The sequence below is a fragment of the Saccopteryx bilineata genome, chromosome 11 (assembly GCF_036850765.1).
Source record: "Saccopteryx bilineata isolate mSacBil1 chromosome 11, mSacBil1_pri_phased_curated, whole genome shotgun sequence".
In the NCBI taxonomy this organism is placed as follows: domain Eukaryota; kingdom Metazoa; phylum Chordata; class Mammalia; order Chiroptera; family Emballonuridae; genus Saccopteryx; species Saccopteryx bilineata.
The window spans coordinates 32,378,246-32,405,175 of NC_089500.1; the positions used below are offsets into that span (position 1 = coordinate 32,378,246).

The window sequence follows — 26,930 nt, forward strand, 5'->3', positions numbered from 1 at the left end:
TGCCCGCTCCCAGCCCTGCGAGCCTCGCGGCGCTGGCGAACACGTGGCCAGGCTGGCGGATTCGCTGGCCGGGGACGGGGATCTGAGCCGCACTGCGCATGTCCCGCAGTCCGGGCCGGTGGAGGCGGTGTTTCCCGGCCGCGCGCTGCGCGCCGCTCTAATTAGTAATTGTCCTGCTCCGGAGAGGCGCGGGCGCGTGAAGCGCCTAATCCTGGCGGCTCTCCGGCGGTACCCGGACCCAGGGGCACTCGGGCCGATGAGATCGCCGTTTCTCCGTACCCTGTAGAGGTTTCGAGAGAGAGAGAGAAGCACGGGCCGGTTCTGAACCCTCCGGACCGCCTGCGGGGAACTGAACCTGCGCGCGGGGCCGGGCAGTGGGACTGCGAGGCCGCGAAGAGGTGAGTCCCGCAGGTCCGGGCGGGAGGTGGGGGGGGGGGGGGGCTGCAGAAAGGGGAATCCCCCGGGCTGTAGAGGCCGGACTTCTCAGTTTGGGATGCACAGATGACTTCGGGGTCCAACGGATGACTTTCGTATTCAAAGGTACGGTCGTATTTAAAAAATAAAAAGCCCTTAGAAGCTGTGGTGTGCCCCCTTTTTCTCTACTTGTCTCTTTCTCCAGACCCTTTCCTTAGGCTTTTTGCGGGTCCGCGATCGCCTTAAGCATCCTCCCTGGAGAAAGGCACGGAGCTGCCCCTGAGCGTACCGTCTGTGCTTGTCCCAACCCATCCCGCCCCGTGCCTCTCCTGTGATTGATTTGGCTCTCGTTTGCCCATTATAACTTCAGGTCCCGAAGACTGTTCTTTTAGGAGTCTGGCCCTATGGTCCTTACATATTTCCATATTCACTGCTCCTGTCTGTGCAACACTGCTGACATTGTTTGGAGCACTTTTCATGTAGTTTCCTCAGTCACCCTGTGAATAGGTATTGCCAGCTTTTCCTGGTGCAAGGAAGAACACCTGAAAGTGGTAGAGGTAGATTGCCCCATGCCCTTGCTCTCTCATACTGTAAAACCCGGCTTCTTTGTTTCGCTGAAGACTGGTGAGCTCCGTGACGACTGGACGTTTGAATCTTGAGTTACCCGTCTATCCACCTATCTGGACTATATCTCCCTCCCATTAACTGAATTCTGCTTTTCTTTTCTCTTTTTTAAAAATTTATTTATTGACTTTTAGATAGAGGAGGGAGAGAGAGAGAAAAGGGGGGCAGGAAGCATCAACTCATAGTAATTGCTTCCTGTATTTGCCTGGACCGGGCAAGTCCAGGGTTTTGAACTGGTGACCTTAGCATTCCAAGTGGATGCTTTATCCACTGCGCCACCACAGGTCAGACGAATTCTGCTTTTCAAGTCTCAATTCCTAAATCCAGACATCATTGTCCGGGTGAATGTTGGTCTATGATAAAAATTTTCACTGATTTATAGCAACATAATATAGTTTTTTTAATGAATTTTAATTTACCTAAGGAGCCCTTATTATGCAGTCATTCAAAAGCATGAAATTAATCTATATGTATTGACATGCAGAGATATCATTTTTGAGTAGGAAAAGCCCTGTTTCTGTGGTTTAAGTTCACATCTGCTTGAGTATACATAGAAAATGTCCTCAGACATACACTGAAACTGGCAAAAATTGGGTGACTTTGAAGAGAGGTATTGGGGGAAAGAAGACTAAAATTGATTTGTGTATAGTTTAAGAAGAGTTTTAAATGTGAATTATTCTTAGGTTGCCATATCTACTTCTTTTGATGTTAAAATAATTGTTTTATGAAATGATGATGATGGTAGAGGTAGTTTCCTTTGTTTTAAATCATTGTTCTCAACACAATAAGAAGTTGCCAATATGGCTGTGGCCACAAGGATCTCTCCAAGTGTCTGGATTGCTTTTATAGTGATAATTACAGAGTCTCTTAACACTGCAGTTCTCCAGTTGTTTTGCGTGATTTGGTAATGGAAAGGGTAAGAGTGAGGACTCTTTTTTCCATATTTTCACAGCACCTAACACTGCACTAGTCACACTAAATGATGCTCTGTAAACATTGATTTGATTAGACATCAATGTTCCGCATGAAATTTCTTAATTCAAATTATTTCAGAAGTGAAGGCAAAATTTCTTTTTTATGTTTTTTCTAGGAAGGTACAATGGCAAGGAGTTTATCTGTAATCTTCATCCTGACCTTCACTCTGTCAGGCACAAATCCCCTTCGTGAACTAGAACCAGCAACTGCCTTCCCTCAGACCACTGAGAAAATTATTCCAAACTGGGAATCTGGCATTAATGTTCACCTGGCAGTTATCACACGGCGACATCATCTACAGCAGCTTTTCCATCGCTATGGAGAAAATAATTCCTTGTCAGTTGAAGGGTTCAGAAAATTGCTTCAGAATATAGGCATAGATAAAATTAAAAGAGTTCATATACACCATGACCACGAGCATCACTCTGACCATGATCACCACTCCGACCATGATCACCATTCTGACCATGATCACCACTCCGACCATGATCATCACTCGGACCATGATCACCACTCCGACCATGATCACCACTCCGACCATGATCACCACTCCGGCCATGATCACCACTCCGACCATGATCACCGCTCTCATCATAATCATGCTACCTCCGGTAAAAATAATCGGAAACCTCTTTGCCCAGAACATGAGTTTGATAATTCTGGTAAAGAGCCTAAGAACAACCAGGGGAAAGGATCTCGCCGATCAGAGCATGCCAATAGTAGAAGGAGTGTTTTAATCAAGGATGGTGTTGGTGCTAGTGAAGTGACCTCAACTGTGTATAATGCTGTCTCTGAAGGGACTCACTTTCTAGAGACAATAGAAACTCCAAAACCTGGAAAACTTCTCCCCAAAGATATAAGCAGTTCCACTGCACCCAGTATTACAGAAAAGAGCCGGGGAAGCCGGCCAGCTAGGAGGAAAACAAATGAATCTGTGAGTGAGCCCAGGAAAGAATTTATGTATTCCAGAAATACAAATGAAAATACTCAGGAGGTAAGATGAGTGCTGATCTTATTTTACTCAATATTCCTGCTTGTCCTGTCATTGCCATTTCATTTTTAGTCAGAAGAGTTGAAGGTAAAAATAACATGGCGAGGTTATTAAAAAAAGAATTTCCATTTTCAGCAAGGCACTTGGCCCAAAATGTTCCTACCGTGTTGTAATCGTTTCTGATAAAAAGATAATAATAAATGGGGAGAGGGGGCCAGTAAGAATACTGCTGCTTGCTAAAACTGTTTCCTAATATGGAATTTAAAATAAGTATAGAAAGCAGATATCAAAGTTATCTTTGGAAAAAGTCTTTAAAGAAAAATATTAATTAAAGATAGGAGGTTGAAAATGTAGGAGTTCGAATCCATGTTTTAGGGAAAGGTATGGTTGAAGAGGCTGGAGAATTCAAGAACAGCCATACCTCCTTGCAAAGAGATCATAATGACTTGTGGAGTGATTGAAATGGAAACTGCTACCAAGAACAACACAATGGACAAATGAATGTCTGGGCAGTGAAGTTCATGTTTTTTTCTAGATTAGACTTCCAGACTGGACTCAGTTTGTCTGCCTGAAAAATGTCAAAAACAAGAATTAGTTGTTACATGTTTAGTAAGCAAAACTTAAGTACTTCTTTCAGTCCGTCATATGACTATTAATTTTGGGATAAACCTATTTATGGTCATTCCCGTAGCAACACTGGTAATAAAGTTTGTTCTGAGTAGTGTTAACCAAGAAAGAATTGGTGCAGTTTAAAATAACTAAACAGAAAATGAGAAATAGTTACCACCACCAATTCTGGGGGAATAGAAGGAGCTTAGATTACTCAGAAGATTTTCTTCAAACTACTCATCTAATTGTTGAAACAGTTGCTTGCTGGTACAGGTTTGTTTTATTACCAACCCTACCCTGCACGAGAGTAATATACATACTTTAATGTTCTCTTATAGAGCATTATTTTGCTAGGCGTGTAGTCATAACTGAGCTAACATTGCTGAAAGAGGGACGTGTTTGGGGCTTGTATAGGCCAGGTAGAATGGCGTGGGGTACTAAAACAACATGTTTCAATCTCTAATGAAGCCCATCTCAAAATTAAAGCTCATTTCCTTAATAGGTTTATACAATGAGTTAACAGGCTTGTGAATGTTCATTTATCCTCAAGCTTATTTCACTTGAGGCTTTCCCCTAGGTGACTAATGATGTGTCTCTTTCTGTGAAGATATAGGAGGCAGAGAGATGAGATAACACTATTGTGGCATGGTACCTCCAGGTAGTTTGAGGCAAGTTCCAAAGTACCTAAAACAAAAGTTGATTTCAATTAGTGTTAACTTAAAAAAAAATTAAGTAGCTTCCCTAAGGAGAAAGGGTGTGGTGTCATCAAACAACATTTTCAGATTTTCTAGTGGGAATGCCTTCTGATGATTTTCACTGCTTTTTTTCTTTAGTGTTTCAACGCATCAAAGCTGCTGACATCTCATGGCATGGGCATCCAGGTTTTGCTGAATGCAACAGAGTTCAACTATCTCTGCCCAGCCATTATCAATCAAATTGATTCTAGATCGTGTCTCATTCATACAACAAGTGAAAAGAAAGCTGAAATCCCTCCAAAGACCTATTCTTTACAAATAGGTAAAATCGCATTTTTATATGTAAAAATAATTTCCAATAGATACATATATATTATAGGTTTCTTTACATTTACAAAAACCTATTCATTTTTCAGCACTATTTCAGATATATCAATTGTTCTCTGCCTTGAATGTGAAGAAAACAAGTGTGTTAGCCTTACTCTTAAAAACAAAACAAACAAAAAACCTTAGCTTGTTATTTGCCTGTGTTAACCTTATCTTTTAAAAAGTAAATAAAAATAAAGCATAGGTTGTAACTGGCCTGAGGTCATCCCACAGGAAATGTCAAAGTTATCTGAAATTTGGACTTTTTATATATAGTCACACTGGGAAGAAGGTTCAAAGTTAATCTCGGCTGTTTAGGAGACTAATTCAGGATAAACTCTGCTATGGTGTAGAGTTTCAGTGCTCGTAAAACTAGAATGAAATAATTGCATTCTTTACTGAGGAAATTACTGAATTCCCTGTTTCCTTCTCTTTTTTTCTTTTTCTTTCCCCCCCCTCTTCTTTATTTTCTTTTTTATTGATTGATTTTAGAGAGACAGAGGAAGAGGGAGGGAGAGAGAGAGAGAGAGAGAGAGAGAGACACGGGTTGGGGAGGGAGAAACAGAAGCGTTCATTTTGTTGTTCCACTTAGTTGTGCATTTGTTTGTTGCTTCCTGTATTGCTCCCCGACCAAGGATTGATCCCACGACCTTGGTGTTTCAGGACAATGCTCTTACTGACTGAGCTAACTGGCTGGTTCTCTTTCTTTTCTTTCTCTGTCTTCCTTTCTTTTCTTTTTTATTTTTCCTTTCTTTCCTTTCTTCCCTTTCTCCACTCCCCCCCCCCCAATTTTTTTCTCTCTTATACTTTAGGTGTTACAGGAGTTTGAAAATTCTGTTCCCAAATGAGCTAGAGTTCATCCTCGTTTATCAGTTTTTTCCCTTCTTTCTCTCCAGCTGAAGGATATTCCACTAGGTTTATGCTGTTTTTCTGGAGAGTTCAGTCAGATTGTTCATTTGAGCCCATTTGTTGGTTATTGCTCTGTTACCACAGTCTTATTCCACTGAGTTTGTATTTCTTTAAGACTGCCACACTATTTTACAAGTTGTTTACAGTTTATCAATTGTATGTTTTGTCCTTCACTCTTTTTTATTTGACAGCCTGGGTTGGTGGCTTTATAGCCATTTCCATCATCAGTTTCCTGTCTTTACTGGGTGTTATCTTAGTGCCCCTCATGAATCGGGTGTTTTTCAAGTTTCTCCTGAGTTTCCTTGTGGCATTGGCTGTTGGGACATTGAGTGGTGATGCTTTTTTACACCTTCTTCCACATGTAAGTATGGTAGTTTTGTCCTAATAGAATATTGTATCATTCAGCATTGAGAATATATATTGTTTTTGGTTTGTACTAGAATTTTTTGTATTGATATGTATAAAGGTTAGAAATTTGGTTTAGAGGAGTTGATTTTAAAATATATTTGGTAACCAAAAGGTGTGGTTTTTTTGCTTTTTAAAGAGAATTAACTAAATACAGACTAATTTAACACTTTGGAACCCTGTTAATAAAGGAGATGGATTCTACTCAGATATTAGTACTGCAGCACACTGCAACAGTGTGAGTTATATGCTTGCATGTTAGTAAGTATAATTGCCACAGAAATAAAAAAATGTGACTGTGTATCCAAGAAACTTAAGGGTTTTTGTTCAGAATTGTGTTTATGTGTGTATTTAAAGTTACACTTTGTGGCACAAGTAAATTCCTAAATAAAGCAAGTTTGGTAAAGTGAGTTCACTTCTCCATTAAATATTTGGGATGGATGCACAGGCAGAAAATATTTGGATCTCACTTTCTGAATTTCCTTTAGAGGTTTGCAGGTAAAGGGGGGAGGGAGGTATTCTGGATTATTTTTCACCAGGCTTTATCTAGTGTGAAAGAACTATTTTGCTGTGACAAACTCCCTGACAGATGTTCAGGAATACCCGATGCACAAAAGTGGTATGTGCAAGGGGCATACCCTATGTATGACATCACCACCACCTCCAGTCTCATCTCTGTGTGCATGCCACACCGATTTCCTAACGTGCAGTATTAGCAGCTCCTGCACTCAGCTGCAGGGCACTGAGGCAGTACCCTGCCTGTATCTCAGGGACTTGCCAGGTTCACTGCACAGATTGGGTTTCTTGCACACGTACTTATGACAGTGGAATGAGCTGTTCAGTTAGGAGTGTGAGCAGTAAGCACTATAGGCCTGGTAAATCTAGCCATTCCCTGTTGTTTGTGGCCATTGTAACTTGTCAAACATTGAAAATACCCACTACCTATGTGTTATGAGGATCATTGGGTAATGTTATCTATCTTTATACTCAACAGATCCAATCTGCTAAGTGCCATAGTACATTATGTTCATTAAACTCTAGATAGCTGGCTGCTTTTTGGTCATTTTATTTTTAATATCCTAAACTTATCATTCCGAAGTATCCCATTAACTTTCTAATTCTGAACTATTTAAATTTGACCTTAGCCAGTATTTCTCATGTGTAAAACTAATAAATTTATAAAGTACATGTTTTTTGCCTTTAGTCTCATGCAAGTCACCATCATAGTCACAGCCATGAAGAAACAGCAATGGAAATGAAGAGAGGGCCTCTATTCAGTCATCTGTCTTCTCAAAACATAGAAAAAAGTACCTATTTTGATTCCACATGGAAGGGTCTAACAGCTCTGGGAGGCTTGTATTTCATGTTTCTTGTTGAACATGTACTCACATTGATCAAGCAATTTAAAGATAAGAAGAAAAAGGTAAGAAAAGCATACTGAGTACTTACTATGCATCAGACATTTAGAGTAGTTTTCTAACTAGACTGTTAGCAGAACTTGTCTAGGTTCAGTGATCTTTGTTTGAGGGGGCTTGAGTATCCTTGAAATCCTTTTTGCTCTGAGAGGCATTAATGAGAGCTATTCTGTATCTTTATAACCCTGGAGTTGTCTATCCTCAGAATTCCCTTCAAACTCACGAGAGGGCGAGAAAGGCAAGGATTAATATTTATACAAATGGCCTGACCTGTGGTGGCGCAGTGGATAAAGCGTCGACCTGGAAATGCTGAGGTTGCCGGTTCGAAACCCTGGGCTTGCCTAGTCAAGGCACATATAGGAGTTGATGCTTCCTGCTCCTCCCCCCTTCTCTCACTCTCTTCTCTCTGTCTCTTTTCTTTTTTTCTTTTTTTTTTTCTTTTTTTTCATTTTTCTGAAGCTGGAGACAGGGAGAGACAGTCAGACAGACTCCCGCATGCGCCCGACCGGGATCCACCCGGCATGCCCACCAGGGGCGACGCTCTGCCCACCAGGGGGCGATGCTCTGCCCATCCTGGGCGTCGCCATGTTGCGACCAGAGCCACTCTAGCGCCTGAGGCAGAGGCCACAGAGCCATCCCCAGCGCCCGGGCCATCTTTGCTCCAATAGAGCCTTGGCTGCGGGAGGGGAAGAGAGAGACAGAGAGGAAAGTGCGGCGGAGGGGTGGAGAAGCAAATGGCCGCTTCTCCTGTGTGCCCTGGCCGGGAATCGAACCCGGGTCCTCCGCACGCTAGGCCGACGCTCTACCGCTGAGCCAACCAGCCAGGGCTCTCTCTCTTTTCTAAAATGAATAAATAAAATTAAAAAAATAAAATAAAAAAGAAAAGAAAAACTTTATTTAAAAAAAATATATATATATATTTATACAAATGACCAAACACAAGTGGGTCCTTAAAGATCAGAACCATCATGATAATGGCCTTGATGATAGCAATGTTTTCGTAAGTGTATATTTATTCTCAAAGTCACTGAGTAGTATACATTAAATATATAAAGCTTTTTATATGTCAGTCATACCCCAATAAAATGGTTTAAGAAAAAAGTATTATGGATACACCCATTAATATTCGTTGGTAGTTATGATTATATGATTATGTGGTTATCTGCCTTTTATCTGATGTGACTGGGCAAGTCAGTCAAAAGACTATCCTAACGGTAAAAATGACACATACACACCTTTGATATTTTAATTCAACTTAAAACATCTGTACACTGTCATTCTGGTCATTTGGTATTGACCAGGATTATTGGAGTTCTGATTTTTTTCTTTTTTTAATTTTTATTTATTGATTGATTTTAGAGAGAGAAGAGGAAGAGAAAGAAACATTGATTTGTTCCACTTATAAATTCATTAGTCGATTTCTTTTTTTAAGCAGGAGAAGCATCAAGTCTTTGTTGTGGCACCTTAGTTGTTCACTGATTGCTTTCTCATATGTGCCTTGACTGGGGAGCTCCAGCAAAGTGAGTGACCCCTTGCTCAAGCCAGCGACCTTGGGCTTCAAGCCAGCGACCATGGGGTCATGTATATGATCCCACACTCAAGCTGGTGAGCCTGCGCTCGAGTTGGATGAGCCCGTGTTCAAGCTGGCAACCTCAGTGTTTCAAACCTGGGTCCTCAGCATCCCAGGCCAATGCTCTATCCATTGCGCCACCACCTGGTCAGGCTCATTGGTTGATTCTTTATGTACCCTAACCTGGGATAGAACCTACAACCTTGGCATATAGGACGATGCTCTAACCAACTGAGCTACCCAACCAGGGCGATGATTTTTTTTTTTTCTACAGCTATGCTGCTTCATCTACAATTTTCCATTTTAATTCTCTAAAATTGAGTCAGAGGTTACATACTTGTAAGGATATTTTGAGTGTTGAATCCAGATTTCAGAAATTTTTAAAATTTTATACAGTAGTCACTTTATATAATTTGATACCCTTTTTTTTAAAAAAAGCAACTTGTGTTTGAATCTTTTAAACCCATTCAATTTCATTTTTCATAGAAATAACAATTCTCACCATCGTCACATAGTAATTAAATTGTGTGGTTACAATAACAAGTGTAACTGGCTTGAAGACATTTGAAAATTTGCTTAGTTGATTCTCAGTCACTGTGGGAAACAAGTGCTTGTATGAACCAGAGAATAGACAGACCTTTTCTCAGTCCTGTAAATAGTTGCCCTTATTCCGTTTATATTCACTAAATTCTCAAATTGTAAATCATTTTTTTGTTTCTTGTTTTTTGTTTTTGTTCTGGTTGTTTTATTTGTATACTTTTGAAGGGGTTGGATTTTTTTGTATTTGTTGTTTTTTTAAAAATTGCAGTTTTTTTGAGAGAGAAAGAGAGACAGGAAGGGAGAGAGATGAGAAGCATCAATCAACTTGTTGTTGTGTCACTTTAGTTATTCATTGATTGCTTCTCATATGTGCCTTGACCGGGGACTCAAGCTAAGCTAGTGCCTTGATCCCTGGCTCAAGCCAGCTACCTGAGGTCATGATGATCCTGCACTCAAGCTGGCAACCTCGGCATTTTGAACCTGGTACCTCACTGTCCCAGGTCAGCACTCTATCCATTGTGTCACACTGCTCAGGCTCAAATTGCGTATCTTAAATCTTCTCTTGCCTCACCAGGGGGTGGCGTAGTGGATAGAGCATCAAACTGGGATGTGGAGGACCTAAGTCCGAGACCCCGAGGTTGCCAGTTTGAGCACACGAGCTCATCTGGTTTGAGCAAGGCTCACCAGCTTGAACCCAAGGTTGCTGGCTTGAGCAAGGTGTCACTCGGTCTGCTGTAGCCCCCCAGTCAAGGCACATATGAGAAAGCAATCAATGAACAACTAAGGAACCGCAATGAAGAATTGATCTTTCTCATCTCTCTCCCTTCCTGTCTGTCCCTATCTGTCCCTCTCTCTGACTCTCCCACAAAAAAAAACAACAAAAACAAAACAAAAAACTTCTCTTTCCTGGACCTAAATTTAGAAAAAAGTAGTGAATAAGAATAGTTGCTTGACCAGGCAGTGGCGCAGTAGATAGAGCATCGGACTGGGATGCAGAGGATCCAGGTTCGAGCTCCAAGGTCGCCAGCTTGAGCACGAGCTCATCTGGTTTGAGCAAAGCCACCAGCTTGAGCCCAAGGTCGCTGGCTTGAAAAAGGGGTTACTCGGTCTGCTGTAGCCCCCCAGTCAAGGCACGTATGAGAAAGCAATCTATAAACAACTAAAGTGCCACAACGAAAAACTGATGATTGATGCTTCTCATCTCTCTCCGTTCCTGTCTATCTGTTCCTATCTATCCCTCTCTCTCTGTCTCTGGGAAAAAAAAAAAAGAATAGTTTATTAACCTGACCAATGGTGGTACAGTGGATAAAGCATCAGCCTGAAATGCTGAGGTTGCTAGTTCGAGACTCTGTGCCGCCTGGTCCAGGCATATATGAAAAGCAAGTTGGTGCTTCCCATTCCTTCTCCATCCCCCATCCTTTCTCTCCCTCCCCTTTCTCTCTAAAATCAATAAAATTTTAAATAAAAAAAAAAAGGACAATTTATTCATTATTAATCCAGAAAGTCATTTGTCATTTGTGTTCCTATTGTCCCCAGTTGCTTTGCTTGGACTGCTTTGAGGAAATGTCCTTCTCCATTATGTTCTCTAGAATTATTCTTTCACACTCAGCTTTCTGAAAAGGATTTATTTATTTATTTTTAAAATAAAGGATCAAAATTAAATAATGCTCATTAGAAAAGTTTTGGAAAATTTTGGGGAAAATAGAAAAACATTTTCTTTTGTTGTGGACTCTCTAATGCTGTCATTATTTACTTTTACTTTTTTGTGTTATCTTCCCAGGCTTTCTGCCACTCTTTTTATTTTTGTTTTAAATTTTTTAATTATAGGCCCTGGCTGGTTGGCTCAGCAGTAGAGCGTTGGCCTGGCGTGCAGGGGACCGGGGTTCGATTCCCGGCCAGGGCACATAGGAGAAGCGCCCATTTGCTTCTCCACCCCCCCCCTCCTTCCTCTCTGTCTCTCTCTTCCCCTCCCGCAGCCAAGGCTCCATTGGAGCAAAGATGGCCCGGGCGCTGGGGATGGCTCCTTGGCCTCTGCCCCAGGCACTAGAGTGGCTCTGGTCACGGCAGAGCGATGCCCCGGAGGGGCAGAGCATTGCCCCCTGGTGGGCAGAGCATCGCCCCTGGTGGGTGTGCCGGGTGGATCCCGGCCGGGCGCATGTGGGAGTCTGTCTGACTGTCTCTCCCCGTTTCCAGCTTCAGAAAAATACAAAAAAAGAAAAAATAAAAAAAATAAAAAAATTTTTTAATTATAATTGACATTTAGTATTATTTTACATTAGTTTCAGGTGTACAGCATAGTGGTCAATTATATAATTTACAAAGTGATCTCCCAATAATTCTTGTACTCACCTGTACCATACACAGTTATTGCAATTTTATTGACCATTTTGTAACTACCAATTTGTACTTCTTTTTCTTTTCCTTTTTTTTTTTTTTTTTACAGAGACAGAGGGAGAACCAGAGAGAGAGATAGACAGGGACAGACAGACAGGAACAGAGAGAGATGAGAAGCATCAATCATCAGTTTTTCATTGTGACACCTTAGTTGTTCATTGATTGCTTTCTCATATGTGCCTTGACCGTGGGGCTACAGCAGACCAAGTAACCCTTTGCTTGAGCCAGCGACCTTGAGTTCAAGCTGGTGAGCTTTGCTCAAACCAGATGAGCCCACACTCAAGCTGGCGACCTCGGGGTCTCGAACCTGGGTCCTCCGCATTCCAGGCCGACACTCTATCTACTGCGCCACTGCTTGGTCAGGCCCAATTTGTACTTCTTAATCCCTTTACCTTTTTCACCATCCCCTAACCTCATCTAGAATTATTCTTACCCTAAGAAAACAAAAGATCATTTTTAGGGGATTTTTTTTGGAGGGGAGTGGAGGTTAGTTGGTTTGTTTTACCGTTTTTTGTTTAAAATGCCATAATTTATTGAACATTATCATTTCAATTTAGTTTTTTGTTTGTTTGTTTGTTTTTGTTTTTGTATTTTTCTGAAGCTGGAAACGGGGAGAGACAGACAGACTCCCGCATGTGCCCGACCGGGATCCACCCGGCACGCCCACCAGGGGCAACACTCTGCCCCTCCGGGGCGTCGCTCTGCTGACCAGAGCCACTCTAGCGCCTGGGGCAGACGCCAAGGGGCCATCCCCAGCGCCCGGGCCATCTTTTGCTCCAATGGAGCCTTGGCTGCGGGAGGGGAGGAGAGAGACAGAGAGGAAGGAGGGGGGGGGTGGAGAAGCAAATGGGCGCTTCTCCTATGTGCCCTGGCTGGGAATCGAACCCGGGTCCCCCGCACGCCAGGCTGACGCTCTACCACTGAGCCAACCGGCCAGGGCCTCAATTTAGTTTTTAAATTAACTTAAAGATAACTTTTCTTTAATCTGTCTTTAATCTTTAACATGATAGACTCTCTAAGATTTAATACAGAACACTATATTTCAAACTCTAGTTGTAACCTATTAGTTGTAAAATCAATCTTTTGTCATGACCAGTGTTTTAAACACAGCAATAATATTACAGTATAGTACATACTATATTACTGTTGATTGTAGACAAAGTTAGATAATCTTTTTTCTAAAGTAATATAGTTTCTATTAGAATGTAGTAAGCTCTTAAGAGCCAGAACCTCTTTGCCTGTTTCCTGTTACATCTCCAATGCCTAGAACAGTTACTGGCTCATAAGAGATGATTGAAAAATAGTTGCTGAATGTATAAAAAACACTAAACAACAAACAAGTAAGCATAATTTCTAGGTAAAGACGTCCCATAGGAGTTCTGCAAACATTGTTCTCTTCCTTTTTAGAATACATTAAGTATCTTTTTTCAAGGGCATCCAGATCTTAGTTTTACTTATTTAACATTTTTAATCTCATTTGGTTCCTCAAAAAGAAAAAAGTGAACTATTTATTTTAATGTAAGTGTTGAAAGCTCTTGAGGCCCATAACAGGACATTTTACCTAGTATTTTCCTTAAGACATCCATCCTGCACTCCTTTATGTCATAGTTTTAGTTTACTTGCCATCCTGGCAGTCTGAAATCTTTGTATTCAAGTTAGCATTACATTTCATATTTGCTATAGATAGTTAGACTCTTACAGTAACTCAACATCAAACTTTCTTTCTACCAGCAAGGTTATTGCTCATGCTGGGAGCCTGTGAATCATCTGTAACATCTCCCACCTCCTCATATTCAACCTAGTTTTATTAAATATATCTAGTGTCTTTTTTCCCTCTTCTGTTCTAGTCCACCTTATCCTTATCTCCCACCTGGGTGGCAGTAGTTGCCTCCTAACTGACTTGTCTACGTTATTTTGTCTTCTAATTTAGGCAGAGTGATTTGTTTAAATGAAAATCTGATGAAATAGACTCCACTAAAAATCCTTTTGTTAGTGATTTCTGATTGGTTTTAAGACAAAGCCACAACTCTGAACAGTCGTGCATTGTCTGGCCTCCAGCTCCCCAGCCTTATCTCTAGCCACCCCGCTTCTGACCTAGGAGGCCCTAACCACAATGTCTTCCTTTCTAGTCAAGACGGGCGGCCCCTTCCTGGCCCTCCTACATGCTCTTCTCCCTGCCTAGAGTACTACCTCCCTTTCCCTTCCCCAGGAAACCCTCCTCATCTTTAGGACTTGATATATAAGTGCTGTCCTAGCACTTTTTATGGTCTTGTTGTTATACACTCTCATAGCACTCTGTGTTTTTTCTTTGGAAATGTATCGAAAGTTGCAATCAGAGAACTGTGTAATCATTATCTGTATAAAGCCTCCCTCTCTGTTGGGGATAAGCTGCATGAGAACAGAGACCTTATGTATCTTGTTTTACAATATATTGCCAGCATTTAGCATAGGGAACATTATAGGTCCATAGTACTAAAGGAATAAAGAAATTTATTAAAATCTACAAGCATCAAGTAAAGTGATTTAAAATTCCCTGAATTTGTTTATATTCACAAGTATTTAAATACATTCTCTGAGACACATTAGGGATAGGTATAATGATTTGTTTGTGTACTTGCCTTTAAAAATTCTTAAAAGCTGTTGACATAAGACCATCCAAAGCTGTAGAAAATTTTTTAGTTTATTAGAATTTATCTGAGACAAACAGGACATGCCTGGAAACAGTATAGCAACAGACTGAGAAAAATGCTTTCCAGAATGCCGGTTTACTGCCTCTGACGCATGTGAAATTAAGGAGGGAACATACTGAAGCTTACATGAAGTGAGATAAAGCAGGGCCGGGAGATCTCTGATTAGATTACAGGATCATTAACAAGATTGTGTGCTCTCTTGAGGGTGGTTCCAGTTCCATTCCAAGGAGTCTGAGAAAGAGGCATTTTAAATGTGTGTGAATGTAGATACACAAAAACAATGGACAAGGTTTGCTTAAAGCTAAGATAACCTTTTACCAGGGAAGTTAGAGGCTGGAGGTAGGAGCACCCACAAGGACCTGCCCATTTAGAAATGTATGGCCTGATCAGATCATGCTGTGAGGTTACTCTCAGTCACTGCACTCTTCAGATTTATTATAGAGCCCCATTTTTGTCCACAAACCTAAGAGTATATAGCTATTTTATTACATTTTTAGAACTAGAATGCAATCTTAGGTATGGTAGTCATATTCAAAGGTACTACATGTTTTTAATATTTTGAATATTATTTCTATGTCAGTAGATAATACACAGGCAGCATTGTTCAAACAGTGACCTTTATGCTTGGCCTCAGAAATAGGAACAATATCTCAAGTATTGTGGTTAAAAAGCCTAATTATAAATTTAAGGCTAACTAATAGAGATTTGTTTAAAAAGAGAAAACTTGTTAATGGTGTTTTATTATAGGAAAAGTATTTTAGTTGTAATAACAAATACATAACAGTGTCACAGTGTAGTTTTAGACTGGAAAATGTATGGGAAGCATGGGTTTTCAGCGTACAATGGAGATCTAGAGAAAACCCAGCGATTGGTTAACAGATCATTAAATGTCTCAAGAAAATGCCTCTAGCTTGTTCTAAATTGATAACCTGAGGCAAAGCTCAATTTTAATGTGTACATGAATCACCTGGGGATCTAGTTAGATTCATTAAGTCTGGGTGTGGCCTGGATTGTGCAAATCTAACAAGCTCCCCGGGGACTGCTATGCTGCTTATTTCTTTTTTTTTTTTTTTTTTTTTTTTTTTTTTTTTTTTTAAGAATTTTTTTATTTTTATTTATTCATTTTAGAGAGGAAGGAGGGAGAAGAAGAGAGAGAGAGAAAGAGAGAGAGAGAGAGAAAGGGGGGAGGAGCAGGAAGCATCAACTCCCATATATGCCTTGACCAGACAAGTGCAGGGTTTTGAACCGGCAACCTCAATGTTCCCAGGTCGACGCTTTATCCACTGCGCCACCAGAGGTCAGGCTATGCTGCTTATTTCAAGCCTCACTTAGAGTAGGTGATCTAGGGCACATTCAGAAAGATGAATGTAGTTTTTCTGTATTTCATATTACCGGCACTGACCTTAACCTTTTGAACACTTACTACACCTGGCACACACTGCTAGGTTAAAATAAAATACAGGCTTTTATTCCATTGGAGGTCTGTTACTCTGCAGTCTTTTTCTATATCTTTTGCTTAAGTGTTTATTTAAAGCCCTGTGCATAAGCAAGTCAACTATTTTAAAGTATTGCTTTCCTTGCTATTTTAGAATCAGAAAAAACCTGAAAATGATGATGATGTGGAGATTAAGAAGCAGTTGTCCAAATATGAATCTCAACTTTCAACGAATGAGGAGAAAGTAGACACAGATGACCGTAAGTCCTTGTGAATCTGAAGGCTGGAGGGGCTCATTGCTCTGCTTGGACTGGATGGAAGACATGAGACCATGTCCCCCTTTTTTCTAACTCATATTTTTTTCTTTTAATTGTCAGTGAGGAGGTTGTTTCTGTGTATATTTATAATTTTTAAATAATTTTTTTATTTTGAGGTAATTTCAGACTTAAAGAAAAATTTCAAGAATAATACAAAGAATTCTTAGGGCCCTTTCCTGTATTCCCCAGTTTTTTTGCCTCTATCATTCTCTCTTTCTTTGTACACGTACATACACATTTTTCTGTAAACCAGTTGAGAGTAATTTACAGATGTGGTGTTTCTTTACCCTTACATACTTCAGCATTTGTTCCCTAAGAAAAAAAAAGAGCATTCTCTTACATAACCACAATTTGGTTATGGAAATCAGGAAATTACTACTGATACAATACCATTATTTAGTCTATAGACCTTACTCATGTTTTCCTAATTGTTTTTAATTCCTTTATACGCCCCCCTCCCTCAAAAGAAAAAAAAACGATCTAGAACAGTGCTGGTCCGTGGACTGGTCCGCCAGAAATTTTGTGCCAGTCCACGAAAGCGTTAACCACCCTGATGTTACATGAAGATTATAGACCCAGTGATCTTAGTCTAAGTTCTGCCTTAGTGATCCCCAAAATAATTCTCTTATTTTCACCAGTCCCCAAGTATAAAAGGGTTGATGAAAACCACTAATTTGGAGTACAATCTAGGTCAGATGTTGAGTCTAATATTTTTTTACATGTAAAGCTTGATCAATTTTGGGGGCAATACCACAAACTGGTATCCCTTTCAGTCACATGATATGTCACCTGACACGATGCTCTTTGTCCTATATGGGAAGTGTTAATTATCATGTTTTTTCAGTGCAAAGTTACTCTTTTTCCTGTAATTTGACTGTTAGCTTTGCATTTCTTGTTGGACTGGTCAGTTAAGAGTAAAATTTTAAACCAGACTCACATTGACTTTCAAGACCCTACCCCTCCCACGGCTCTCCTTCATTGTTCCTTTGTCCAGCTGCTGGCCCTTTGACCCTGTGAGCATACCAGGTTTTTCTGAGAGCTTTGCATTCACTGTTCAGTGTTTCTTCTTGGAAGCCTCTTCACCCAGATCTTAACATAAATTCCTTCTGCTATTGTTTAGGTCTCAACTCAGATATCTCCTCCTCAGAGGTCTTCCTTGATCACCCACATACAAAGTTTTCTTCTCACTCTCTATCCTGTTACCCTTACCTATTTTCTTCTCATGCTTTGCAGTGCTTTAAATTACCTTATTTATACCTGTAGTTCCCTGTTAACCAGCTTTCTTCCCACGAGAACATAAGTTTCCTCAAAGCAGACATTGTCGTTCCATCCTACCAGCAGTGCCTAGCAGGGTGCCGGGCCCAGGGCTGGTGGTCAGTAGACAGTTGTTGACCAAGGAAAGGAGAAAACTTGATTTGTTGCTGCCTGTTTCTTTGTCTGCTCTTTGTTTTCCGGCATACTGTCTTTCTCTAAAGAGAAAGTGAAATGTTTTTGCTCCTTTTCATGCAACCTATTCTCTCAAACCTTTTTAATGGACTCCAGTGAAATATGTAACAATGAGAGGAAATACCTGCTTTACAAAGGGACCCCCGTGTCCAGACTGCTTCCAGGAAAAGCAATACCAGTGTACAGGACAAAGGAAAAACAAAACCTTATTGTTGCAATTTACTTCTCTCTGTACAAATAGATAATAAATGGATCTTGGTGGTGATGGTATTTCATATTATTCTGTTTTCCCTTGAATTTTGCCTTCAAAAAGGAGAAAGTCAGACAACAGAATTATGTTTTTTTTTAATTTCCAATTTAAGTATTTTTCTTAAGTATTTCTAAAATAAGTATGTGCTTTTATAATCAGGATATAACACTCATCTTTTAAAATGTAAGGGGGTGGAAGAAATTAAGGGAGGATCTGGGGAGGTTAGTTATTGAAAGTTACTGTTTAAAATTCGTTCTTAATATATTAGACCATTTAATTTCTAAAATTCATTAAAACCTATTAATATTTTTCACCACTAATACTCTAATAATGTATACTCCAGGCATATGTGAGAGAGTTGCTCCACTTTTTTTTTTTTTAAGATTTTATTTAATGATTTTAGAGAGAGATGGGGTGAGGTGGGATGACAAGCAGGAAGCATCAACTCATAGTAGTTGCTTCCCATATGTGCCTTGACCAGGGAAGCCCAGGGTTTTGAACCAGCAGCCTCAGCGTTCCAGGTCGAGGCTTTATCCTCTGCGCCACTACAGATCAGGGTCCACTTTAAGATTTTTTTTTACTTTAATGGTTAATGAGAATGTTTGAAATATGTCTAAGCACATTAACAAAGCCTTCTGACTGTATTGATCTTTTTGTTTATGCCTAGGACCTGAAGGCTATTTACAAACAGACTCACAAGAGCCCTCCCACTTCGATTCTCAACAGCCAGCAATCTTGGAAGAAGAAGAGGTCATGATAGCTCATGCTCATCCACAAGAAGTCTATAATGAATACGTACCCAGAGGGTGCAAGAATAAATGCCATTCACATTTCCATGATACTCTGGGCCAGTCAGACGATCTCATTCACCACCATCACGACTACCATCACATCCTCCATCACCACCACCACCAAAACCACCACCCCCATAGTCACAGTCAGCGCTACTCTCGGGAGGAACTGAAAGACGCCGGCATCGCCACATTGGCGTGGATGGTGATAATGGGCGATGGCCTGCACAATTTCAGCGATGGCTTAGCTATTGGTATACCTCTACATATTTGCTCCTTATTGGTTGATTGTCAAAATGTTGTTTCTTTGGCTACTTCGACAATGAAATTCTCGGTAAAGTGAAAGGAACTGTGTCTAGCCATTATAACTGCCTAAATTATAACTACCAAAAGTTGTTTTAATTTGCAAGGTCTCAGTGTGTTTGGAGCATGTGTGTTTTTCCCTATACATTTAAATTCTCTTATCTGTGATATAAACACTGTTCAGGTAAAGGAATATCATTTTTTCTCTCATGCTATAAAGAAATCGTATATTCTATAAGTTCAGTTTCCAGTCTCTATCCAAAGAACTATAGGGTTTTTGCTATACCACAATTAAGAGATAATAGCATACTTCCAAATTTCAGTAACTTAGTGTTGAAAGGAACCATAGAAATAATTACAGGGAGGGGCAGTTGAGGCCTGGCAAGGTAAACCTCTTGCCCAAGGAGACAGCCCTGTTTTGTGCCACAGCTGAGAGGAGCCCAGCCTCTGCTCCTGGGGAGCTCAGAGCTCTTCCACTGCTGTGTGCCACACACAGCATAAGCAACAGAGGAGAAGATTCAAGTTGTATAAAATATTAGCTTTTAACAGGAGGGAAGCTATTTGTCATCAAATCTTTTTATGAGACAGTGAAAGAATGAATGTAAACAAGTCTGATTAGTAGTGAATTCCTTGAAGGCCAATGAAACAATTTGTATTCTTTTTTTCTTTTTTTTTGTGGCAGAGACAGAGAGAGGGACAGATAGGGACAGACACACAGACAGACAGGAAGGGAGAGAGATGAGAAACATCGATTCTTTTTTGTGGCTCCTTAGTTGTTCATTGATTGCTTTCTCATATGTGCCTTGACCGCGGGCCTTCAGCAGACTGAGTAACCCCTTGCTCGAGCCAGCGACCTTGGGCTCAAGCTGGTGAACCTTGCTCAAACCAGATGAACCTGCGCTCAAGCTGGCGACCTCGGGGTCTCGAACCTGGGTCCTCTGCATCTTAGTCTGATGCTCTATCCACTGCTCCACCGCCTGGTCAGGCAACAATTTGTATTCTTTTTTTTTTTTTTTTTTTTTCATTTTTCTGAAGCTGGAAACAGGGAGAGACAGTCAGACAGACTCCTGCACGCGCCCGACCGGGATCCACCCGGCACACCTACCAGGGGCGACGCTCTGCCCATCCTGGGCGTCGCCATGTTGCGACCAGAGCCACTTCAGCGCCTGAGGCAGAGGCCACAGAGCCATCCCCAGCGCCCGGGCCATCTTTGCTCCAATGGAGCCTTGGCTGCGGGAGGGGAAGAGAGAGACAGAGAGGAAAGCGCGGCGGAGGGGTGGAGAAGCAAATGAGCGCCTCTCCTGTGTGCCCTGGCCGGGAATCGAACCCAGGTCCTCCGCACGCTAGGCCGACGCTCTACCGCTGAGCCAACCGGCCAGGGCCAATTTGTATTTTTAACTGCTGAGTTTTTTCCCTAAACATTTTAAATAAGTTTCTTTTACATTTTTAAGTGTTTTATGCAGTATCAGTTACTTCTCAGGTTTGTGTAGGATCATCTAATCACTGTTAAGGCATAATAAAACCTTCCCTTCTTAATCATACTACCTTGTGCTCCATTGGGAAATTTAAATATAATTGAATATAATCTGAGATACAGAATGCAGTTGGCAAAGTTCTGTTTATTCACAACCAGAATGTAGTTTATTTCTTTTACCTCATTCTGTATTCTGGTAAGATTTTTGAAAACACACCTACAAAATAATTTAGTCTTTTTCTGATTGATTTTTACACAGGTGCTGCTTTCACTGAGGGCTTATCAAGTGGTTTAAGTACTTCTGTTGCTGTGTTTTGTCACGAGTTGCCTCATGAATTAGGTAAGAGAACCATACAAATAGTATTTTTCAGATGGCTGAATTGACCAAGTGTCACTAGATTTTGTTTTGTTGTGGGTTTTTTTTTTTTTTTTCCATTATTTTGAAGGGGGGGGAAAGAGGGACAGGAGTGATAGAGAAAGAAGCATCAACTTACTCTTCCACTTAGTCTTTCCATTTAGTTGTGTACTCATTGGTTGCTTCTCATGTGTCCTGGGGATGGAGTCCACACCCTAGGTGCCCTGGGACGATGCTCTCCCGCCGACCCACTCGGCCAGGGCTAGAGCTTTTGCTAATGATAGTTCCATCAAGCTCCCTCATAACTTTTATGCCTTCTCATAAGTCTGCTAATCTAGCTAACTTAATTTTCTTAGTGAATATAAGTTTGTTTCTAGCCACAATTCTGACATTATAAGTACAATTACACTATTTCCTGTGTAAGGTTGCCAAAGACATACCTACGCCCCTTTCTCATTCTCAGCTCCTATTAAATATTCTCTCATGCCAGCCTGCTGCTGACCTCAGTGGTCATTATCTTCATACATGTGATATGAATCAGACCACAGGAATCAAATGAATCATCTTACATTAAAAAAGAGAATGTCATTGGAGCTGAAGAAAAAAAACCTTCCCAGAGTTGTTCTGGATCCCAGTTCATGTCCTTGTTTTTTTTTTTCTTATGGATACATGTTTGCACACGCCAGTGACACTGTTTGCACTTTTGTTCCTTGGCATGTGTTCTGCCATTCAGAAGGCTTCTCATCTGCCTGCTTAGTGCATATAATCAGTGACTGGTTTATGTTCTCTGTTCTGGATCCTCTTTGAAGCCTTAACTAGTCCCATCTTAATTTGACTCATTTTCTCCTTTTAATAGTAAGTTTATGGTATTTATCACCCATTAACAAAGTGGGAGCCTTAAGAAAAACTTTGGCCTGACCTGTGGTGTTACAGTGGATAAAGCATCAACCTGGAATGCTGAGGTCACCAGTTTGAAACCCTGGGCTTACCCAGTCAAGGCACATTCAGGAAGCAACTACTACGGGTTGATGCTTCCCACTTCTCCCCCCACTTTCTCTCTCTCAAAATAAAAATAATAAAAAACCTGGGGCCTGACCTGTGGTGGCGCAGTGGATAAAGCGTCGACCTGGAAATGCTGAGGTCGCCGGTTCGAAACCCTGGGCTTGCCTGGTCAAGGCACATGTGAGAGTTGATGCTTCCAGCTCCTACCCCCTTCTCTCTCTCTGTCTCTCTCTCCTCTCTAAAAATGAATAAATAAAATAAAATAAATTAAAAAAAAAACAAAAACAAAAAACCTGGGCTTACCTGGTCAAGGCACATACAATAAGCAACAGTGAACAGCTAGAGTGAAAAGCAACTACTTCTCATCCCCTCACCACAAAAAATCAGTACATCTTTTTTTTAAAAAAAGAAAAACTTTGAATAAAATATTTTAGTTTAGCCTGACCAGGCGGTGGTGCAGTGGATAGAGCGTCAGACTGGGATGTGGAGGACCCAGGTTCGAGACCCTGAGGTCGCCAGCTTGAGTGCGGGCTCATCTGGTTTGAGCAAGACTCACCAGCTTGAGCCCAAGGTTGCTGGCTTGAGCAAGGGATCACTTGGTCTATGCAAGCCCCCCCCCCCCTCCAAGGCACATATGAGAAATCAGTCAATGAACAACTAAGGAACCACAACGAAGAATTGATGCTTTTGATGCTTCTCATCTCCCCCCCTTCCTGTCTGGTCTATCCTTCTCTCTCTCTCTCTCTCTCTCTCTATCTGCACCCAAAAAAACAATCTTAGTTTATAAAGTTAATAGAGTGATTTACACTGTTGCTTTTATTCCTCTTAAAAAATTGGAGATTTTTTTTTAGAGATACATGGGAACGGAGAGAAATGAGAAGCATAAACTTGTAATTGCATCGTTTTAGTTGTGCATGGATTGCTTCTCATACATGCCTTGACCTCAAGCTGAGCCAGTGACCGCTTGCTCAAGCCAGCGACCTTTGGGCTCAGTGGTGACTTTGGGATCATGTTTATTGTTTCTCATATGTGCCTTGATTGGGGTGGGGGGGCTCCAGCCTAGCCAATGACCCCTTGCTTAAGACAGTGGCATTGGGCTCAAGCCAGAATCCTTGGATTCATGTTGATGATCATACACTTAAGCTGATGACTTCATACTCAAACTGGCAAACCCACACTTAAACCAGCGACATTGGGGTTTCAAACCTGGGACCTCAGCGCCCCAGGTCAGTGCTCTTACACTGCACCACCATCAATTAGGTGGAGAATTTCTTAAATCTGTGCAATCTCTTGGTTGTATGTGTTTTAAAAATGATCTTTCAATTACTTTGTCTCCTTTTTTTGTTTTCTGTTAAGGTGACTTTGCTGTTTTACTAAAGGCTGGCATGACGGTTAAGCAAGCTGTTCTTTATAATGCTTTGTCAGCCATGCTGGCATATCTTGGAATGGCAACAGGAATTTTCATTGGTCATTATGCTGAAAATGTTTCTATGTGGATATTTGCACTTACTGCTGGCTTATTCATGTATGTTGCTCTGGTTGATATGGTAAGTTTTTAAGGTCAAATTTTAGTATTGGCTAACAATAAAATAGAAAAAATGTTTATTGGAACCTTTTTTTTTTTTAAGGCAATAGTGAAACGAAGTCATTCTATACTCAACAAGGTAGCCTATAAAATATAGTTCCTTTAGAGTTTATCTTTGGTTGTTGATCACAAGCATATTCTTATCCTGCCTAATATGTGTGAAGATACATAGAAATATTTACCCTTGCTGATAAGTCTTTTTGAGAGTAAAATCTCAGCAGTCATACTTTGAATTGTATATAGATTTATAGGAGCCTAGCATGAACCACATATTGTTGGTATGCTGTGTCTACTAAGAATCCTTAAAGTTCCTTATTAATGGAAAAAGGAGTCACACTTCATCAAAGTACACATAACAATCCCACCAATCTTACTGCTAAAATTTTTTTGCGTTTTTTTTCTTCTTTTCCAAGTGAGAGGAGAAAAGATAGTGACAGATTCCCACATGCTCCCCAGCCAGATCCACCCAGCAACCCCTGTCTGGGGCTGATGCTTGCAACCGAGCTATTGTTAGCACCTGAGGTGGAGGCTCCATGGAGCCATCCTCAGCGCCTGGGGCCAATGTGCCGCAACCAATCAAGCCATGGCTGCAGGAGGAGGAGGCAGGTGGAAAAGCAGATGGTCACTTTTTCTGTGTGCCCTGACTGAGAATCAAACCTGTGACATCCATATGCCAGACCAATGCTCTACCACTGAGCCAGTTGGCTAGGGCCTAAAATTTTATATAGTGTAAGGTTCCTATATATCTGAACTCAGGTAAGCCATGCGTTATATTCACTTCAGATACTGGCTATAACTGAAGCAGGAACAAACTGGACCAGTATAAATTTGACCTGCTAAGCAAATTGTAAATAATCATTGTTAATAAAACTGCTATGAAACAATATGTGACATTATTAGCTAGAATCAGTATGTATGCAGTCATGTTTTAAGGAATTGACTCAGTATATCCAACTTCATATATTATGAATATACTGTCCTGCAAAAGCTTATAAAAACCAATCTGTAGTTTTGAAACCTAAGGGTTGCTTCCCTTTTTTCTTTTCTGAGGTACCTGAGATGCTGCACAATGATGCTAGTGACCATGGATGCAGCCGCTGGGGATATTTCCTTTTACAGAACGCTGGAATGCTTCTGGGTTTTGGAATTATGTTGCTTATTTCCATATTTGAACATAAAATTGTGTTTCGTATAAACTTCTAGTTAGGATATAAATGGTAGAGAAGCTTAAATTGCTGTCTATAGTTTGAATAGGTCATAGGGTATGCTGTGATATGCCCCATTTAAGGTTAGTGGATTTTGTGCTTTTTGTATTGAATATTACCATTTGTTACGCTTATAAGGTCAGTTATGGTGGTAAAAGTACTTTTTAATATTTAAATTATTCTATTTGGGGACTATTAACTATATGTGCAATTTACCAGTTTTACCAGTTTACTGTATAAACAAGAAATTTGGCATGACATATTCTGTATATTTCAGGAAAAATGTCTTTAAGGTTTTTTTCTAGAACTAATTTAATACAGTAATTCCCATGCTGGATTTCTGGCTCTGGAGAACTGCTGGGGTTTAGGACTAAGGATATGCATGAAGCCTAGGATACCAATAAAGCTTGTACTGCATATAAGCTTAGAATTAACGGGGAAATATGTAAGGATTAAGAAGACATAAATTTCTTACAAAAATATCAAAAATGTGGTTATAAAATAGAAGGAAAATTTAGATTTAAACTGAAAAGGCAATATTAGTAAAGTATAAAGTACATTTATAAACATTTTTGTCAGAGTGTTAATGTTCCCATAAAACCAGTAAGCACTTTTTACTAATATAGTTGTATGTTTACCTTTGTATAATGGAAATGTCTAAATATATTTAATGAATTCAAGCACTATATTGCTGGACCAAGAAATTTGAATTTTAAAGTATTTGTGTGGAGACACACCAAATGAGTATGAATAAGTTTATGTATTGTCCAAAGTTATAAATTGAATGGTTATCTGGTTTACTAAATGTCAGCGTATTAGAACTTTGAGGTAAAGACAGGAAAACTGTACTGAGTGTAATTTGATTTCTGGATTCAAGAAGTACTTTGGTATCGTTCAGTGCTTCAGTGTTGACATGAGCAGTTGTTATGTTTATATGTAGTACTTTAGACATGCTAGGGCCATCTGTGGCATTCTCTAGATGTTTTTCTACCAAATAAAATCCCCGTATCAGCCTGATATTAGATGTCTGATTTTTTTTAACCATCTTAACCATTTTTAAGTATATTCATTTTGCTGTACAATGGATTTCCAGAATCTTTTCACCTTGCTGAACTGAAACTGTACCCAGTAAACGACTTATTTCCCCCACCACAGAGCCTGGTAACCACCAGTCTCCTTTCCATTTCTGTGAATTTGAGATAGCAGATTTTCTTCAATACAGTCCAGATTGCCTGACCTGTGGTGGTGTAGTGGATCAAGCGTCGACCTGGAATTCGAGGTCGCTGTTTCGAAACCCCGGGCTTGCCTGGTCAAGGCACATATGGGAGTTTATGCTTCCTGCTCCTGTCCCCCTTCTCCCTCTCTCTCTCTTTATCTCTCTCTCTCTCTCTGTCTCCTCTAAAAAAATGAATGAATAAATAAATAAATAAAACCTCAATACAGTACAGATTATAGTATACTTATCAATTCATTTATATTGTATTGGGTGGTCTTATTCCAATTAAAATTCTTGATCACAAAGCATATTTCAGAAAATACTAGTCTAGTTTGTTCCACGCTATCCTCCCCCCTTTTTTTTAAACAACCAGAGCCTTAAGCTAAAGAAGCATTAATACCCTAATTCTAGGAATCAGAAATAATTGGTCAAGACTCTGTACCCCTCCTAGGACCTATTGAGAGACAACTGGAGCATCATTTTACTCCCTAAACCAAGTAAAAGGGATGGGATGGGGATGGTAACCAGAGAATTTTTGGATTGGAAGTACCTAAAAGGATGAGGTGCAGCATCTCCTCTGGCTGAGTGATTGCTCCGCTGCCGAAGCCCACACGCCTATTCTAATGGCACGGCTAGATCAGTGCAAGGTAAAGAAGTTCTGGAACAGGTGGAAATGTTCCTCGAGTTTGGGAACACAGACTTGTACCTGCTCTTTTCTTGGAGATTCTGAAGGTGGAAGATGTGCTGGACCAACCCACAAAACAGGATGGATACGAACAATAGTTTGTGAACCTATTAGTGGAAGTGTAGAAAATCAGTGAATGGTTAGTTTCCATGTCTCTGTGGGGGGAGAAGGGAGATTAGAGGAAAATGCAGGTTAAAATGACCAAAAGCTGATTTGGGGTGTGGGGGATAGGTGAGACTGATAGAAAAAGAAATGGTACAAATAAGTGT

At 40.5% G+C, this 26,930-nt stretch overlaps 1 protein-coding gene across 1 annotated transcript; it reads left to right on the plus strand.

The window, feature by feature from the left end:
• Window positions 1-260: 260 nt before the first annotated feature.
• On the plus strand, window positions 261-25,777 carry SLC39A6 (solute carrier family 39 member 6). Its single transcript, XM_066247527.1, has 10 exons — window positions 261-398; window positions 2,129-3,007; window positions 4,447-4,630; window positions 5,775-5,944; window positions 7,193-7,411; window positions 16,187-16,292; window positions 18,713-19,090; window positions 20,873-20,953; window positions 23,327-23,517; window positions 24,606-25,777. Exons 2-10 carry the CDS (start codon window positions 2,138-2,140, stop codon window positions 24,756-24,758), a joined length of 2,352 nt encoding a protein of 783 aa, XP_066103624.1. The 5' UTR covers window positions 261-398; window positions 2,129-2,137; the 3' UTR covers window positions 24,759-25,777.
• The last annotated feature ends 1,153 nt before the right edge of the window (window positions 25,778-26,930 follow it).